We start from the raw sequence: 20,609 nt of genomic DNA on the forward strand, positions 1-20,609 counted from the left end.
TTTAAGGGTATTGTTTAAATGGTACAAATTCAATATGTAGGCCTAGTTTCCATATCGACGAGTCGGGATCACAGTCAACAAAGTTTAGTATAGACGTGGTTTACAGTATTTTACCCCCGTTGATTTCAGTTCCTTTTATGTTGGTTCACTATAATAGGCGATCATAAGCATTAGATTACAATATAAATTGTGAATGCAGTAGTATAGGCAATATTATATTTAAATGCTATTCAAATCAAACCTATGGATATTGTCCAGGGGGTAGGATAGCAAACAAAACTTTTTTATCGAGAAGACTGTGAGCCCTTTAAATATGTGTTTTTGTGGTAACAAAACGATCGCTGGTAAATAAAATTATCGCTCGGTGTTATTGGAGTCCCATACTATATTTCCGTTTTTTCCCCCTCTGGAACTATCACTGTCTCGCAGTTAGCAAGTCTAGCTCTTAGCATGTATCTAATCTAAAGATGTAGTGTAAATAAATATTCTTGTGCCGAAACCTAGGCTCAGAAATACAAGACGGTATCCGAGAGTTGATAGTAGGCCTACTATGGATTACTTCAGAAAAAAAGTAATTAAATGCACAATAATTCACTTTACATAAATAATCATATTTTGGGCTACAAAACCCGACACAGACAGAAACACCGGGATGATGTTGAGCAGTGGATGGTTTTATAATGGGTTACTTCAGTGAAAGACATCATATTTCAATATGTTAAACACCATTTGCAATTTGCAAGTTATCCTTGCTATGTAAGAATAAATCAGTATATTTTTCTGCAACTTTAGTACGACTTACTAATAGTAGGCCTACTATGGATTACTTCAGAAAAAAGGTAATTAAATGCACAATAATTCACTTTACATAAATAATCATATTTTGGGCTACAAAACCCGACACAGACAGAAACACCGGGATGATGTTGAGCAGTGGATGGTTTTATAATGGGTTACTTCAGTGAAAGACATCATATTTCAATATGTTAAACACCATTTGCAATTTGCAAGTTATCCTTGCTATGTAAGAATAAATCAGTATATTTTTCTGCAACTTTAGTACGACTTACACTGGACGGCCAAAATATACATCAAAGGTGTACGACTGTACTCTCGAATAGGGCCGCTTAGAACCTAGGTACGCCACTGTATATTGGTCATTATTACCGCATTTGATAAATTCTCTTCTTGCATCATGAGGCTTCAATCCATATCAACGTCCTGACTTCTATTGTTTGCATTCACTAGTTGACGTTACTGTAATGCCCCTTTTTGTTCATCCAATCACTTAATGTAGAACAAGAATATGTATCGATTCATTTAATAAAGAAGCCTATTATACATTTTTTGTATCATGTAAACTTGCATTGAATATAGGTGTTACTAATGTTACTCGCTTTTTGGTGAAATTTAAAGAACTGAAATATATGCCATCATATTGAAGCACATCAAAATACCTTACTAAAAGGACAATTTCACTTTTTCAGTCATCTACAATTTCTGGTAAGGCTTCATATCTAACTACTCCCTTGATGGATAATCTTAAGAATGTTATTATACTGTACAAAAAATAAGACGATGACATCGTATAATTATTTTTTGAATCGTTTATTTAAAATATAGCCACTGCACTCTATATACAAAATTAATATACACAAAATACTTAAGCTGAAAATTTTTTTTTTATACAATCAGTTTGCATTTTGGAACAAAAATAATCATCTTGAATTTTAACATATTACGCATTTATTAAAATAATTATTCAATAATATGGATTTGCATATACAGAGCATATTTAAACCACTTGGAACTATTCACGTAGCATACTATAAGAGCAAATATGCAATCAACTTTTAATAAGACCCAAACCGAAACAATTTTCAACTGGTTTACAGATTTGGAAATAATGACTAAGTTGCTAGGCAAAAAATTTAAAGGTACCGTTATATGCATAAGAATCCCTGTTCAGGGGCCAAGATTTTTTCTACCCAATGTACAAAGACGAAATGATTGGCTTCTTTCCTGAAGTGGGGACCAGGATACTTCGATGACATCCCCCACCCTATACTGGTGATGCCACTGAATCTGTTTACAAAAATAATTGATTCAAATATTGATTGCATGTTGCTAAAAAAATAAATAATTTAAGAATCAAGGTGATTTATGATTGGGTCAAAAATATTTCCACTGCCCAAACATAGTGACATTTAACAATAATATTTTCAAGTAATTTATGCCTAGGCCTAAACCAAACTAACCTATGTTTAAAAGTTCCCCTTCAAAACATTACTAAAACTATAATAAAAAAAAAATCTGGCCCTTGGTTTGTAATGGACCTGTCCGCTAAGTCCCGCCCAATAGATATTGATGCTAAGGTCCCACAAAATGACAGTGACAACACGTATTCCAGGTCTTGTTCTGATTGGTCAGTTGTTAAGTTTGATTGACACGCTGGGAAGGTCCATTTTGGGTGGGTGGGTCTTGGGCATCTCAATCTATTTTTGGCCTTATCTTTTTAAAGCTCTGTCCACACTATTACATTTTCTTTGACAAAATACTGTTACATGCCCATATATAGTCATGATGTGCCTATATGTGGTCATGATGTGATGTCATGATGACCATATATAGGCATGTCACATGTTTTGTCAAATAATACTGGATAGTCTGGACAGGGCTTTAAAATTAAATGCTATTTAGCTTATTGTGTAATGATGATGTGAACACAGTCTGTGTACAAATATAAATATATTAAAATAAAATTGAATTATGAATTACCTTGCTGTAAATAATTGACTGAATGTATTTGACAATTTTACAGCATTGCTGTATGTATGAGTTTAGCCTATGTCAAAATATCCACAGCAGAATTAGCTTATCTAGCACATGATTTTCTAGACTTGCCACAAGTCCCTTATTGTTACTTTTTTTACTTATTCTGGACAGCGCCACCAACGAGCAAGTTAATTTTGAGACAGAATAAGTAAAAAATCGAGTATGGGATGCCAAATAAATTAAGTAGGGTGCGGAATAAGCGCAATAAAGAGTTGGTAACCCACAAATAGGGCCTCGAACCCAGGCTAATGATTTCCAAAAGCTTCCTCATGATTTTCCTTACAATTGCAACATGATTAGCAATTTAACCAATCCGCATTTAAAATGTTCATTCTTAATCTCTCTCAACACTATCACATTTTCTTTGACAAAAACTGTTGTATGCCCACATATAGTAATTACGTACCAATATATGGTCATGATTTGATGTCCCACATTTAGGCGTCCAATAAAATTTGACAAGTCTGGACAGAGCCTAAGTATACAAACTCATACAGTTGAGTATCAGAGAAAAAAAATAAATAGTGGTATTAATGTACAACTTTACTAGATAGGGTGAGACTTTTTTTATTCCTTGTTTCGCGAACTTATATTTTTAAAGTTCGTCAGAGCCGGGTGAAAAAAAAAAACCAAAAATAAAATTTTGTTTTCTTGTTTAGCCAAAAACAAATTTTGTTTTCTTGTGTAGCCAAAAACATCCTGACGGAGGAATGTAAACAGTGTAGTAATGGAATGGTTAAATTTATAAATATAGGAAGAAATATAAATATTTTATTTTTGGAGATTTCAAGGCAGCCACAGACGTAATAAAAATAAAGAAATTTTCTGAAATTTTCATTTTTTCACGGGGGCGGGTGCACTTATTAGCCAAGAATAAAATTTTATTTTTATTCTAAATTAACAATATTGGAGGGCGGTGGGTTCATGAAACAAGGAATAAAATAAGCCTCGCCTAGAGTATTTGATACATTTTCATCAAGTATTTTGAATAATATGATAATGAGGCAATGGGTTTTTAATTTACTCTTGATAAGTAAAAAAAAAAAATACAAAATTCAAACAAGGTAATTTTCTTAATACAAAATTTGAAATATAAAAGATGATCATAAAATTTACATTCAATTGGACGGATTAATAATTTGGAATGATTATTAAGTATTTTTTGTTGTTAAGGTGAACACTGTAGCAATGGTTAATGGTTTCTTGGGTGAAAAAAACAAATTTCAGAATTATAGCCCAAGATATGGAATGGGCTTATAGGGAGTACTGGAATGCGAAACATATTCACTCATGCATGACAGAGGTCTTTTTCGTTCTAAAGTAACTCCATTTTGATTCCTTACAAAGCACATGCGGAGATGTTACGAACACAAAGACCGATGCAATAATGTTTAATACAGCACAGTCCTTGAAACACTGTTTTAGATTTCAGGAGTGTTCAGAAATGCGCAGTTAAACTAACATGATCTCATTACAGTATATTCTACATCATTGAAAATCGAAAGCCCTAATAATTAACTGTCGCCATCATCCCACAAAAAGTGCATCGACTCTTGGTTGCTGGTGCAACGTGCCTAATAGACGAAAATTATTTAGGTTTCTCCAGCTTCCACCAAGCAGATTTGTCTACTTTGTTTCTTTCCTACATTCTTCTTTGGAAATCTTACATATGTTTTATTTTAAATACATATACAATAATATCACAAGATGGAAAATCTACTGCTATTAAGGGGCATTCACACCGAATCCAAATTTTCGGATCAGGAGGCCTACCGAACCAATAAAAACTGAATCAGCGTGTAAAAAGAGGGATGCTGGATGCAGCTTCTGTCAAATTTTTTTTGCATTAAATATTTGGAATTTATTCCAAATAAAAATTAAAAACCATGTACATAATTTTATTTCATTACAATTCACCGTGTTGAATGTCAACAATCTTCAGTAATTCTCAGATTTTAAAATCCTAAAAAAATATTTGGCAGTCACTGATCATCAAGGCTTAAATGCTGCCCTTAACATATACAGATCTCCCTCCAATTAAAGACCCCCAACTAAAAACCACCTCCAATTAAAGACCACTTTTCTGTGGTCACAAATTAACAAATGTCTTTTATCTTTTTTATCTTACTTAGAGACCAAAGATGCTAAAGACAGTGAAAACTCCGGTCCGAAAAGTGGTCTCTAATTGGTGGGAGACCTGCAGTACGTACTAGACACTGAAAAATAAATGACGTAAATTTGTTTCTCAAAAACCACTGGTTAAGTGTACACATCAATTTGAAAATGAAAGTATACCATTCTTGAAGATTTTTTTTAACACAGACAAATTGTAATATTGTACGTCTGTAGCCATGTATTAAAAAATACGATTAGCTGTATCACAATGTCACATTGATACAGAATGGTATAAATAACATAGGGCCATAGATTTATATTTATCAGTTGTTTGCCTATTACCAGGCTTATCGAATTTCAAATCAAAATTGTGCATAGTTCTATCTACATGTTATTAAGTGGTTAATAACCAATACCCAAAATAAACTTTAAAAAGACAAGCATTAAAATGACTAGTAAAACATTCTTTGTAAGTTGGCAATTTGATAAAAAAAAAACTTTGGAGAAATTGTCATGAAAGACTAAGGGCATGAAAGAAAAAATTATATAAATGACAGAGGGTAGTGTGAAACTAAGGCTTGGTGAACATGGATCACAAGTTGGGAAGAGCTACTACAGGGAGAAGTAGTTTAATGAGCTTTCTGAACATGGTTTTTCAAAAATCGAATTTTATATCATGCTAAAATATACTCTAGCACAGAAAGCAAATTCTAAGTATCATATGAACATTTTACTTCAATTTTGTTTACCAGTTAATGACCCATTTTGAGTTTCTGGTTTTTAATATCCCAGTTAAGTTGGTCATAAAAAAATGACTGAACGTCTGTTTGGTCTGCCAAAAAGTTTGAGAACCATCTTATTGTACCTTGCTAGAGACAGTGACACCTATGACTAGCCAAATTGCGAGATGTTGGTTAATTGCAGAAGGGTTTTAATTGTGTGCACAAGACTGCTGGTTTCCCTGAAAGTCTCATGCAACTTGCAGGTGATATGCAGGCGATTTGGGATGCATGTGTGGATACGGTGTTGGCCAAGAATCCTGGGTTCAACACTGGCAAAAAATATGGTTTGGTGGTTAGCATTACGTCAAGGTGGTTTTGCTTATAAATGAAACTTCCATCGCACATGCTGTTTAAAAGCAAAAAGCCAAGTACATTGGAAAGTTGAACAGTCATATGCACACTCCAGTATTCTACTGTAACTAGACAGCATTTCCCAGACACTCTCTATCATTCTTCAGCAGATGGTCCACATCCACCTCAGCCCTCTATTGGCCGAAAACTCTCAGGCCAGTTGTATCTGGCTTAAAAAATGATTCTAATTTAAATTTAAACCGACAAAATTTTTCTGCAACTCCCAACGGATGGGCCAGGTGTTCCTGTCCCTGGCCCACCCACTGGTGCAACCCCTGTTAACTAGAATTAAATGTTTGCACTACAGGAACAACCATTTTGTTTCTTACATTACACTTTTTTGAAGACCAAATGCTATACAGTAGATTTAGCATTATAGTAACTCTGCCTCCATTTTGTATAAATTAAATTTTATGAAGAATTTACCAAATCATCACTTCATCATCTTAGCTTGTTCCTCCAAAAACAGAAGCTGATCAACGAGGAAGCAGTCACTAGGGTTACGGACAAACTGTCGAAGACCCTTCATGATCGCATTCTCATCCAATGTTGCCATGCCGCCTTTCTTGTCACCAAATCTTGCGTCCTTTAGGAATGCGTATGCTTTCCGGAATGCATCTTTCCCTAATTTCTTTTCACATTCTCTGAGAAATGGGTGTTAAGGAAATGGTACACTCAGGCCGTGTTTTCACAGCACTTATTACATGATAAATTATTGGAAAGCAGTCATTTTGTTATTTTTCTCTGCGGAAACGGCCCAAAGTTCCAAATAAAATTTTTTTTAATGAGAATCTGATAATGCATGGGTAAATGCGAAAATCAATAATCTTTGACCGATGTCAAATCATGGTCATGCAAAAATTATTTTGGTTAGTTAGTTTCTAAGGCAACTAATAGTTAGTAGACCTAGGGGCATGGTATCAAACACTTCAAAATAAAAAGTGAATAACTTTTTCATGCTTATTAAATATAAAAAAAAGCGCCTGAAAACGGCTGCGCTCGACGTCAACAGTGCCCGGCTGGGCCTAGATCTATCCCTACCTATCGTTTATTATATTGTAAACCACACAAGAGCAAGCATTCTTTTTCGTCGTCTCTATAGAAGCTGTCTCTTATACACATCTAGATGTGTATAAGAGACAGGTGTGAAACTAAGGCTTGGTGAACATGGATCACAAGTTGGGAAGAGCTACTACAGGGAGAAGTAGTTTAATGAGCTTTCTGAACATGGTTTTTCAAAAATCGAATTTTATATCATGCTAAAATATACTCTAGCACAGAAAGCAAATTCTAAGTATCATATGAACATTTTACTTCAATTTTGTTTACCTTCAGATAATTTATTGGAGAAATTATTGGAGAAATTATAAAAATTCTGCGGAAACAAGGCCTTAGACAATTTATACATCAGACTGCTAATTTGACACTGATCTTATCATTATTCTTTTCATTGTTGCCGATTGCTGCTACCACTCACATCCCGCACTGCTCCTAATAATGCTACAACTACTATTACTTCTATTACCACTACCACATAAGTAAGGATACATTCTTAGATTCTTGATTTTGGTGGTACGCACTGCTGGTGAGAAAACTCCAACCGTGTCATCAGTGATTGTAGCATTGTTATCTAAAACGATAAATAATAATGAAGAATTAATATAACAATGGCACCAGCAATGATAGCAAGAACAACAATGATAACATTAATATTAAAATAAATATAACAATAGTAATTTTATTGCATACCTTGTACAGTTGAGTCTAGAGCACTCTGCAGACAATTCATCAACGCACCACAATCATCCTGAAATTACAAACATAAACACTTTAAATTATATTTAATAGTTTAATAGTTTTAATATTGCTGATTAGTATAGAGCTGTGATTCTTTTATAAACGCATAAAAAAAGAATAGCTAGAATTATGAAAAAAACCTGTATCAGAATATTTATTTCAAATTCAGATTTTCTTTTCATAAAGTTTTATATATGTTCATATTTGTCCCTCCAATCCTTATCAGTGGTGTATCTAGGGGTGTGCATCCCCCCTTCTTAAAAATCATGCACTCCCCAGACTCCCCCTCCCATTGAAATTTTTGAAGCGAAAAAATCATGCTCAAGTAGATAAAAATTACTTCATATCACCATATTCTGCAAGCTAGCACCTTCTCGCTTAATCATCAAGCCCCTCTACTTCACCTTTGCACCACCGCCCCCCCATCATCCCCCATTTTAATATTCTTAGATATGCCACTGATCATTATTACAGTGATATAATTTGCAGTCAATTTCTAAAACCATGAAATAAGGCAAGGTGATACAGTATACCGCAAATAAAAAAAAAAAATCACCTCTTGGTCGTCGTCTTCATCTTCATCAACATCCGAATCAGATTCAAATTCCTCATGCTGAGAGTAGAACGTGTCAGCGGCATCAGCATCCTCCGGTATCTGGTTTAAAATTTCCTGTGGAATTACCTGCTCTTTAGGCTTGTTTTCCGCGGAAAGATTACTTGATTCGTGCGAATTATTCTTGTTGCCGTTTTCAACGGATTTCTTCTTTGGAAGCAATTTAACACCTGGTGGCGCTGCCATCGAGATATTTGGATCATCAAAGTCGATGGAATTTTTTTTCATTGGCGTGATTGGACGATCATCATATGATGAATTTATACTTAGAGTCTGTTGCGGAGCTGAAGAGAACAAGGTAACGATGAAGAATAATTAAGAAATCCTTTGTACAAATTATATATCATATCAAATGATTATAATAAATAATATACTTCACAGTAATAATGAATTATATAGTAGTAGTAGTTGCAGTAGTAATAATAGTAGAAACTGTAGTGGTGGTAGAAGTAGTAACATAATTTTAAGTAATGGATTCACATATTTTTAAAATGTACACAATTAATAGTACAGATACCTTGTCTTATGGTTCCAATTTCTTCTCTATCGAAATAATGGCCTGTGTCGGTGTTAGCGTAGTATTCGTCGTCTGCATGGTAATCAGAGATATCAGGAGTGCTGGGAGGAAGATTGGCTCGGAATGCTGGGTCATTGTACACGTCAGGGTTATCTACAACCCACGGTATACGCTGTGATGGGAATAATAATTAAAAATACACATAATTGGCAGTGATGTTAGTAGTATTTTGAAGAGATGCACATCTTTCAATTAAATAAATACCCCTTATAAAAATAGAACCATCTGCATTGTTGGTGTGTGTATTTAAAGAAACAATAGCATTAGTACACTCACAAAATCAACTTAATGAATGAAATCAGGGCTGGAAACAAAGTCTATTACCATTTTTATTTGAATAAATGCTCTGCTTTGTATAAACACCCCCCTCTTCATTTGGAACAAACGCCTCCTTTAAATAAATTCCCCTTAAAACCCTTCTCAACAATTAATGCCCTGGGGCGTTTATTCGAATAAATACGCTAAGTTTTTGTCTAAGAATTGTTTGAACCAACAAAAACAATTAAGTGTCTGATTTGAACCCTTTATTTCAAGGTTGAGGGCTTGATATGGGAAAGCTGCTTCAACCACTTTTCTTATCAGTCAGTCACTCAATCAGTTCAACCACTGATTCTTATTGTTAATGAAGGTTATTTCTCTTCACTTACCTTTGAGGTACCTCCTTGCCAAACCGGTGGTTTTATTGTACCCATATCCTCTTGAATTTGGGTCTTTCTTTGGACGTTGTCAGCTAGATTTTTCCGAGCTTCATAACTGGGAAGAGAGGTTTATACTTAATTCCTAAAGTTAAGCAATTTTATATGATCAGGTTGGACTTATTCACTTTCTGAATATCGCCCTCACCATCAGTCTGCACTTAAAATTTTGAGCTTTCTTGTTAACATTTTATAATTAAAATATAACATAACTTACTCTTACAGTACCAACACAGTACTGCATTGCTTTTAACGATTATGCTTGCTTATTGTTGCTTAATAAAATATGAGTTCTTAATTTAGTCTTAAACATGTTACCTCTGTCTTGTCACTGTTTGTAACAATAATAGGAAACCATGACAACTTCATTGGCAACCATACTGGAATATTAGTCGTATTGATGACAATAATTAGGAAACTGATTGTTATTTGCACAAATAACTGATACCAACAAGAATATTATGATAGTAACCTAAAATCAAATCCACTTCATCATATTGTAAAAATGACAATAAAAACTATCTGACTGTATTTTACGATGCTGAGTCTATTGTTATTATTGTGTTTCACACAACCTTTTGTTCGAAAATTCTATAAATACATTTTATGGTACACATAAAATGGGTGTTATGTTACCAGTATTCTTGTGTAAGGTAAGGTATAAACTGCATGTGTGAAATTTTTTTTTTTTAATTATTATTTTTTTGTCTGTTTACATTAATAATTATTCTTTTAACACTAGTTTAAAATAAATTTCTGTTTCTTGCAAAAAAAAAAAATCTCTTCTATTTTGTTACTGACAAATCTCTAAGAACAACATGGATGGATTTTTTTTTGTGTAAACAGAAAAGATAACCCACAAGTCTGAAGAAGACTTATTTCCAGTGGTGTCTTTCTGATGGTGATTGGGCAGTACACTGGGAGACAACCCCCAAGTCTTTTCTGAAGAGTGTACTGCGTTCTTTAACGTGCACATGGGCCGTATTTCAAACAGGACCAACGGCTTAAACGGATGGAAATTGAACCAGGAACCAAGAGATTTCCACGGTTCATCGCACACACAGTGGCTACCAACAGTTGAATATTTTTAGTTTTAGGTGCATTTTACGTTTCTACAGATATGTTATTTTATTATCATACAAACAGGCACGTCTTTTGATGACAGTATTTTTCATTTTTGCCTTTACTGGTTCCTCTAGAATTGTTCCTTATTTGTTGTTTGTTTAGAATTAGTAGTTGGCATATGTAATGTTCTTTTGTAACTTGATTACAAGTGAAGTTTTAATGTTTTAACAGCATTTCATCATAGACCTCTTTTCCAAATAGTTTGCTACTCTTCACCATTTTATACTTGTTTATACACTATTGGTATTTGAGAATATTGAGCACTATGCTGCCTGTTGTCATTTTATGTGTTTATACTGGTTAATTTAATAAACTTACCTCAGAAGTTTTGCATTTCCATCTGCCTTTTGCATTTTCTTCAATCTCATTTTCTTCAATTGTTCATTATTTGTTGTTTGTTTAGAATTAGTAGTTGGCATATGTAATATTCTTTTGTAACTTGATTACAAGTAAAGTTTTAATGTTTTAACAGCATTTCATCATATAACTCTTTTCCAAATAGTTTGCTACTCTTTACCATTTTATACTTGTTTATACACTATTGGTATTTGAGAATATTGAGTCCTATGTTGCCCGTTGTCATTTTGTGTGTTTATACCGGATAATTGAATAAACTTACCTTAGAAGTTTTGCTTTTTCATCCGCTTTTTGCATTTTCTTCAATCTCATTCGCTCTCTGGGTGTCATGTGCTTAAGTTCTGCCTGTTTCCTCTGTAGGCTTTCATTTTGTAGATCTTCAAGGTGGGTCTTTTCTCGTAACATCCTGGCAATATCATCCGCATCAGTTTTCTGACTCTGGAGGTCATCTTTATGTTCCTTGAACTCTGCAATCTTGTTTTTCATTTTCTTTAAATGATAAAAAAAATATATATTTATTCTTGAACTTCAAAATAAAAAAAAAATCTAATATCAGAATAAGGGCCTATTTACACAGAGCACGGGAACGGCATGCGACAGCGCATGAAATATAGAACCTATTATTTTCTTTATGGTGGTCCACACTTAGCGCAGCATAGAAACTTTTCTATTTCCAAAGACTGTTCAAATTTTCTGACCAATCATTGACTCCGGTCATCCTTCGCTGATCATGTAGACTGAAGAACAAGCCATGAAAGTTGTGTGCCTGGCAACTGTTATCGCACACTGTGTGAAACGATTTTACTGTGCAACAGAATATTTTTATCGCTGTTGCAGGCCGCTGTCGCGCTCTGTGTTAATATAGGGATTAAGTGTAACACTGCCATTGTGATATTTCTTGAAAACTGTGCAATCGTATGGCTAAATTAAAGGTGAATCGGTAACAGTGAAATAGTGAATACCTCTATATGTCGTGCTACAAAGTCTATTTTAGTGATTTCGGTTGCAGATGGTCTCTTGGAAGGATCTTTTTCTAGTAACCTGGAAAAAATTAAATAATTTACAAATAAATTGCTCCTTGTAAGATAATTGGAAAAAATGCTGTAAACATGATGTGCTAAATTTTGAGATATTCATTTTGAAATCACCATTCATTGTCTTCGCAAGAGTGATGCCAACAGGCTATAGTGACCTTATGGAAACCACGCTATAACTCAGGTTACTCATACATGCCAGTTAACCACCCGTTCCACTCTGTTAACGTTTATGTTTACGAAGGTACATCCTGCAAAGGATCTGAGGATCCATAATTGCAGGGCAACAGGGATGTGTGGACTAGTTAAAAACAACTATACATCTTGAGAGATGTACTGGGTTCTTTTAAGTGCACATGAGCTAATTGTGTAGACTGGGCCTACAGTTCATAGTTCTTGACCGAGAAGACAGGTTGTGGCGATGCCTTAAATGCTCAGGCATCCGACTCGCCTTGTTGCTGGTAAAATTACACCAATTTATGGTCGACTACTCACCTTTGTATAAGTTGACGTAGATTCTGATGATATGCATCGGGTATCTCCGGCTTGTTGCCTTCAACTATCTTATACATGATACCCATTAAGGACTGGCCTTCAAATGCATGTTGCAAAGCACAGATCTCATATAGTATACAAGCAACAGACCTACAGAGGTACAGTATAAGGATCGGGTAAACTTTAGTGACAATGGTTTCTTTTTCATTATTTACATCGATCTGGAGTAGTTTACTTTAAAAAATGCATTGCCTGTGGGTATGAGTGCTGGACAAAATTTGCCTGTTTTACTGGTAGGTAAGATTTTGCTGTACTTTTGCTGTAATTTTCCCAGTTCATTAAAACTGCAGGCACTAAGACTAAGAGCGCTGCAAGCTAACTACATAAAACAGAATGTGAGCCTGGCGGGCATGAACAGCCAGCATGCGGTGCTCACGCAAAGAAAATCATCTTTTGTCCCACCTTAACTCTGTGAAGGCTGTGTGCTGGACTAGCCTGCACGGGCAGTTGGGTGATGTGGCATTCTTTGCTTGCGGGCGAAGTGCAGGCAAAAGTGCACAGCCCACAATTGGTACAAAACATATTTTTACAAGAAGTACACACTGATGAGGGCAAGCAAGCATTTATAAATACAGTAGAACCCCTATTAAAATAGTATACTTTAACAGGGGTGTCCCCTGCATAGGGGTTGGCTGTAGCATTGAAAGATATACTTTCCTTGATTGCATGGCTAAAAAAGTGTCCTCTTAATAGGGGTATCCCAATGGAGGGATTCTACTGTATATCTATTTTAGTCATTAGCAATCAGGTGGTAAACATTGGGGAATGGAACATCCACCCTGCCCTCATCCCCAACCTCTCTGCATTAGACACTATAACAGACATTTTTTTGCTTTTTTCTTTCTTTTGTCTTGTAATTGTTTTTGTAATTTAAATTTTGTTAATGTTTACTTTTAAAATAGCCTTGTGAAAAACACATTTAATATGTGATCAAGTTTTCTGTTTTCAAATAAAGCCATTATTATTATTATTATAATGTGAAGGTAATAGGCAGTAAGTAAACTTAAACTTACCATAAATCTGATTTGGAGTTATATCCCTCATGTTTGAGTACTTCTGGGCTCATGTAGTAAGGTGTTCCGATAAATGTGCTTGCATAGTCAGTTGTCCCCATCAATACGCGTGATATACCAAAATCCCCAATTTTAATCATGTTATTCTTTAAAAAGATGTTGGATGTCTTCAGATCTCGGTGGAGCACTTTCCTGTAAATATAACATGAACAATTCAAAAGCAATGAAAACTAATAAGAAATAAAAACTAATTTTATGACTGAAAGAAATAAATGCAACTCACCGTTTATGCATATGTTGAACAGCCAGGACTAGCTGCACAAACCAGTCCATAACAACCCCTTGGTCAAAGCGCTTGCCAGCTTTCTTCCATGCTGTAATCTTGTCACTCAGGTCTCCACCCTGTGTGGTTTATTGAACAATTTTATACAATTATTTAATTTAATTATTTAATAATTTCAATATAGATCAAATGAATAACAAGGATATATTTTAACATTAATTTTTTTTAGTGTTAATTAGTTTTGCTTGCAAATTGGCATAAAAAAAGGCCACAGATGTGCAATCCGTGGCCTACGGACCCCAATTTTGCTCCGTAGCGTCTAAGTCAAGTATTTATTAATTTATAAACATAGTTAATAACTATTAATTATAAATATAGTTTATAATATAAGAGCAGAAAAACCAAGGAGGCAGAGCCTGTGTTTGTGGTCTCAGATATAACTTAAATAAATAATATATCTTAGCTACAGAATCAATTAATTTATCAACCAACAAATTAAACATGATGTCACCATGAGCCGGACACACTGCACAGATGTTCTCCGGTCGCACCGCAATTCCTTGGAGACGGCAAAGCGGCAAAGAGCGCTCAACAAGAAGTATTTTCAATGACAATCCACTTAACCTTCCGCTGGCAATCTGCAGATTGCATCGTGTTATCAAGCACTCACGCAGAGTGGTAAGGATTCGTCAGAGCCTGGCTAATACAAATTATCATATTGTAACTGAACAATATGCTACCCCTCGCGACAGGATTCATTACAACTGCTTCATCGTACAGTCTCTAGATTTTAATCTACTAACTACAGTATCAGCCTACCTCACAATACTCCGTAATAATGCAGAAGAATTCTCCATCCAGAAAGCTGTCATAATATCTAACAATATTTGGGTGTTGTAGTCGTGATAATAGCTTAGCCTCATGCATTGCACCTACTGTCTCATCTGGGGCTAGTTCTCCACAAGGAATCTCCTTCAGAACTTTCCTAAAAACAAGATACAACATTTGTGATAATCCAAAGCCAGAGGTGAACAGGGCTCCGGGGAATGGAGCCGAAATATACTATTTAGCGCAGCAGGTGAGTACCTGTAGTAATCTTCTTGTTTACTTTATTACCACCACGACTGACACTAACAATAATAATACAGAGGGTTGGACTGGCCACAAACAATGCAAACATACAATGAAGTTTATATAAAATAATAAAAAAAACTAGAGATTTTCTAATTCGTTTCATCTATCATTTTCTATAGGAATCTTAAAGCCGGGCACTCACTAAACCCGTAGGTCCTCAGCAAACATGATTCCATAGAAAATGCAATGCCACAACGCAAGAGCAACAGATCGTTTTTTTTTTATTACGATCCGTTCTACAACCGATAATCAGCAGAGGGTGTCGCGTCGTCTAATGCTCACATGAAGTGAAGTTGGATTTGTTGGCTGAATCCCGCTTTAAAATCATAAACACAAGATACAAAATCATGAAGATACAAAAATAATAGCAAAATTTAAAAACAAAAATAACAAAATATATTCTCGGTTTGGGGAGAAACTGGACAGCATTCCAGTACTGTTTTGGTAATCCTGTCTTGACGATTTACAAAACCTGTGTTTTAATTAATTGAGAAAATAAATGAAATGAAACGATATTAAGCTTATATATGTGTATTGCCAGGCATGAATTAATATATGTTAATCACATTATTCCATTTAAAATGTACAGTCATACAGTATACAATGAATTTTCCCAGTAAATTAAGGACAGGGGCGGATCCAGAAATGTCCAAAAGGGGGGGGGGGCCGGAAGAGGGGCCAAAAGTTGGGCCGATGGGGGTCCGGGGCATGGTCCCGTGAAATTTTTGTGTTCTAGACGCTCGAACATAACATTTGAGGCATTCTGGGCTATCATTTTTTTCTTTTTCTCTCTTTTTTTCTTCTTTTTTTCTTTTTTTAAATCCGCCCCTGAAGGATACATTACTAAACTTATAAAATCCTCTGGTAGTAAAATGTACTGTAAGTATTTAACTCACCATTCTTCATCTCCTCTTGTTTTATTTGCTCTCATATCATACACAAGGAATGCTGTACCAAAACTGCCACTGCCAAGCTTCTTCTCTACTCTGTACCTGTTGGCCAGCACACGGTGGTCGCTTTTGTCCTCCTTGGGCTTCTTGACTCCCCTTGCCGGCGGCATGGTAAAGCATTTAATCTATAATAGCAGTGCCACTAAAAAAAAAAAATGTAAGTGCAGTACTTTTTATAGATAGAATAGTGCAAGATAAACAAGAGCAGTCACTCCATAGAGAGAATACCTCTGCCCTGTACCGGAATACTAAAACAATAATACACAGGCTGAGTATATGATGGGCGATTCATGATTATTTTCCGACCTGTTCCGAAAAATATGCAGGCAGGCTATCTTTATTTTTCTTTTATGCTTGGGGTAAAAAAAGATCAAATTTCTGTGACCTGACTTTGTCCTTTAACTTTCCTTCCTAAAAATAAGTCTATCTATATTATATTTGAATAAAAAGTACCATTAACCATTCTAGTAAATTTTATGATCCATTCATTAGTTTTTGTGTAATCTTGCCAACAGGCAGAGAGGCAGTAAAGAAATGGCAGCAGAGGTCATGATGTTTGGCAAATGTAGACACCAAGCTTTAAAAATGTTTGTTTGTCCATTTTCATTCATTAGAATAGATTATTACTTAGGAAAAAATTATTATCACTAGGCCTCCGTACTCTAAAAAAAAAAAAAAAATCAGTTTTGCGCGGAAAATCAATAGGAAAATAGGTGCGCGGAATCGTAATTGCTGCATAATTGCATTGGATATTAAGTTTTGTTCAAAAGCCTAATTATCGGCAAATCTGCGCGGATATATATGTATATATATATATATATATATATATATATATGTGTATACTGTATATATATATATATATATAGTATATTTAATGCCTATAACTCATTAAGCATTGTCATTATTATGTTGTTATTATTGCCATCATATCATTATTATAATTATTATACCTTTTTATATTGTTATTAATATTATTTTAAGATTATTTTTATTAATGCAGTTTTAATTATTGTAAAGTGGATGTAAATGAAAAGAAATAACAAAAGCCAACGATATAAAACACTATAATATTGGCTTTGCATTCAAATCTCTTTTGGTAAATATTCAGTAAATACACAGTAAATTGGGGCCAAGTTGACTACTTGGGGCCGAGTTGACTTGGGGCCAAGTTGACATGGGGCCATAGGCTTAGCCAGTGAGCCATCTGGCTGTCTTTTGGACGGCCTGCAATTATTTACGACGGCCACTTTTACCGCGATGGCTTGGACGGCTTGGCCTAATCAGTTCGGCCTACCCTAAATGGGCCTGGTCTACCTTTAGCAAATTCTTTGTATTCTTCAAATCTATCGAATGTTACATTATTTAACTAAAGCTACATCATATTTAAGTTTGATAGAAACAACATTTATTGATTGAATGTACATTGTTTTCGTACCAATATTCGGTGAGGATTCCCAAAGATGGCTTCCATTTTGGACGGCCTATTTTGTTTTTCTGGCTAAACCCCTGCATGAGACCGAGTTAACTTGGGGCCAAGTTAACATGGGGCTGAGTTGACTTGGGGCCGAGTTAACATGGGGCTGAGTTGACTTGGGGCCAAGTTGACTCGGCCAATAAAGCAAGCAAAAACTACATTTGAGACAAATTTGGCTAAGGATGTGAGAATCAACCCAAAAAATTGTTGGAAATATGTTCGAAGTAAAACTAAATTTGAATCTTGGTAGCTTAATAGATAGTAATGGTCATATAATTACAGACGATGCCAATAAAGCCAATTTATTTAATAAATATTTTGCATTAGTTTTCACAGTTGAGGATATGTCTTGTATCCCTGAATTAGATTCCCGAAGTGTTTTCTCAGAGTTAAATGCCATTGAATTTATTAAAGAGGATATTGAGATGTACTTAAACAAGATAGATATCTGTAAATCTTCGGGTCCGGATAACATTCATTCTCGAGTGCACAACTTAGTAATATTTTTCAATGTATGTTCTCTAAACTGTTACGCGACGGAATGGTCCCTCCATCATGGAGTCCAGCAGATGTAGTGCCTATTTTTAAAAAAGGAGATAGATTGGTTCCTCTAAATTACAGGTCTGCGAGTCCGACGTCGATAGTATGTAAAACTATGGAAACGTTTATGTAATACGCAATGTTGGAAGTAATAAATCAGTGGACCCCATGGTTAGATGAGGGTTCTTGTTTCGATTGCATGTTCTTAGATTTTAAGAAAGCGTTCGATAGTGTTCCGCACGATAGATTGTTATTAAAATAAACTTAAGGCATAAGGTATGGTGGAAACTTTTAAAAGTGGATTGAGGCTTTTCTCTCATGTAGATCGCAACGTGTAGTTGTAGGAAAATGTTGTAGTCAATGGAATTAAATCAGAAACTAGTGGTATTCCTCAGGGCAGCATCCTGGGTTCGTTACTCTTTAATATCTTTATAAATGATCTTCCGGATGGAATTAAATCAGATGTTAAAATTGTTGCAGATGATACACAAATTTATAGGAAAGTAAATAACCAGGAAGAGGCCGATATTTTACAACATGATATTGATGAGTTTTTAAATGGTCGGTTAAGTGGCAACTACCTTTTAATTTGGATAAATGTTGTGTTATGCATTTTGGTAGAAAGAATTTGGAAACTTTGTTTACGATGGGACATGCTCATGACAAAAAGATTCTTCAGTCAGTGATTAAAACTGGGAATTCTTATTGATAATAAACTTATTTTTGATTCTCATATTTCTCAAGTTGCCTTAATAAAGGCAAACAGAAAACTTGGAATGATAAAGAGGTCATTTAAATTTTTGGATAGGCAGTCTCTTGTTCACCTTTATTATAAATCTATTGTTATGCCAAGCATGGAATATTGCAGTCCAGTTTGGCAGCATATATTTTAAGGAATCAAATAAATTGGAAAAAAATCCAACAATGTGCTACTAGAATTGTGTCAGAGATAAGGCCCTTTCCATATGAACAAAGATTAATAATGCTGAAGCTACCCACTTTAGAATTTAGAAGGCAAAGATCTGCACAAATTCAAGTGTACAAAATATTTAAAGGAATTAATAGAATCCCAAGTAATACTTTTTTTGAGCTTGTTAAAGGATCTAAAACTAGAGGCCATAAACTAAAAATTATTATACCTCGTTCAAAAATTAGAGTGCGTCAGAAATTTTTTACAAAATAATGCTGTGTACAACATCTGGAATAATTTACCAAGCTATGTGATTGATGCAGACACGTTAAAATAATTTAAATCCCGTTTGGAAAGTGTTGGCGTTGTCATCCGCTGAAACTGAAGTTTTTCCCATATGATATGTACGAATTGAAGGAGGATATGCACAACAAGACTCAAGAGGGACACACAAGCTTCAGAAGTTTTGGTATCAATCAAGGTAGGCCTAGATCAAGGTAGGTAGATCGAATTCAGTTCTACTACTACTACTACGGAAAGTACGCCAAAGCTTATGCCTAGGCCTACGTAGTCTGTCTCCTCTCTACACAAGCCTACAGTATGCACTGGCCTAGTCCATCCGCCTAGGCCTAGCTTAGGTTAGGAGTAGGGGCCTAGCCTAGCTAGCTAGGCCATTTCTGTTTTTTGGTACCAAGCCTAAATAATTGTTGATTGGTTTATGGAAATTCAAGTAAAGGATACGAATACATACTCAAATTATATTTGTAAGATTAAGCAAATACCTTTTAAATTGGCCTAGTAGTCGGAGACTCCAGCTAGCTAGCTAGCTAGGCTACGGTTATCCAGCTTCAAAAAAAATACAAACAAACAAACACAACCTTCACCTGCTGCCTTCTTCTTATCGTGCGTTGTCGATAGGCCTTGTTTAGAGCAAAGAAATCTATGGTTAGGCCTACACACACAAGGAAGTGGTTCCAAAGGTCAATACATTATACATTATAATTACGCCTCTAGGGCATATCTTTATTTTCATATTATCTTAAATCATATAAACAAAAAATATACCATAAAAACATTTACTTAAACTTAAATTACACCTAATTTGTGCAAGAAATAAAAACTTGCACCTCAAAAGGTCAATTAAAACTTTCAATCGACAAGTGTTTGCACAGATACGCCACGATACGGCTTTTTGTCGATAGTGTTTCTCAGACCCAGGGTACTCTTTGACGATACCATTTTCAAAGATAGGGAAGTATCGCATACCAGCATTGCAGTTTGATTCATTCGTCTCTATAAATTCATAATCAATTAAAGATAAATTTAGAAACATAATTTAGATCTTTACGTTGTAACACAATCCCCATTCTTGTAATGATTGCATAATGAAATCGATTCTATTATATGGAATGAATTTTCGGATGAAGCGCCTTAGAGAAAATTTATTTGGTTTGTGCTATAATATATCA

At 34.9% G+C, this 20,609-nt stretch overlaps 1 protein-coding gene across 3 annotated transcripts; it reads right to left on the reverse strand.

The window, feature by feature from the left end:
- Positions 1 to 1,589: 1,589 nt before the first annotated feature.
- LOC117107180 (serine/threonine-protein kinase Nek11-like) lies at positions 1,590 to 20,244 on the reverse strand. 3 transcript variants are annotated; one of them, XM_033248799.1, is made up of 14 exons: positions 20,221 to 20,244; positions 16,163 to 16,358; positions 14,952 to 15,117; positions 14,133 to 14,251; positions 13,850 to 14,041; positions 12,777 to 12,926; positions 12,210 to 12,288; positions 11,510 to 11,736; positions 9,718 to 9,823; positions 9,011 to 9,182; positions 8,437 to 8,777; positions 7,833 to 7,890; positions 7,632 to 7,713; positions 1,590 to 6,727 (listed from the first exon to the last, which is right to left on the reverse strand). In XM_033248799.1, exons 2-14 carry the CDS (start codon positions 16,324 to 16,326, stop codon positions 6,517 to 6,519), a joined length of 2,067 nt encoding a protein of 688 aa, XP_033104690.1. In that variant the 5' UTR covers positions 16,327 to 16,358; positions 20,221 to 20,244; the 3' UTR covers positions 1,590 to 6,516. The 3 variants fall into 3 exon arrangements, with proteins under 3 accessions (XP_033104690.1, XP_033104672.1, XP_033104681.1); XM_033248781.1 differs by lacking the exon at positions 20,221 to 20,244 and adding an exon at positions 19,923 to 20,009; XM_033248790.1 differs by lacking the exon at positions 20,221 to 20,244 and adding an exon at positions 19,892 to 19,960.
- Between the last annotated feature and the right edge of the window lie 365 nt (positions 20,245 to 20,609).

Source organism: Anneissia japonica, unplaced genomic scaffold (assembly GCF_011630105.1).
Source record: "Anneissia japonica isolate Jap-2015-1 unplaced genomic scaffold, ASM1163010v1 scaffold3945_len365852_cov175, whole genome shotgun sequence".
Classification (NCBI taxonomy): Eukaryota; Metazoa; Echinodermata; class Crinoidea; order Comatulida; family Comatulidae; genus Anneissia; species Anneissia japonica.

Coding starts and splice junctions, on each gene's coding strand:
- LOC117107180 (XM_033248799.1), bottom strand. CDS start 16,326: ATGCCGCCGGCAAGGGGAGTCAAGAAGCCCAAGGAGGACAAAAGCGAC. Junction 14,042..14,132: donor GTTCAACATATGCATAAACG/GTGAGTTGCATT, acceptor TTATATTTACAG/GAAAGTGCTCCACCGAGATC. Junction 12,289..12,776: donor CTACGTCAACTTATACAAAG/GTGAGTAGTCGA, acceptor AATTTTTTCCAG/GTTACTAGAAAAAGATCCTT.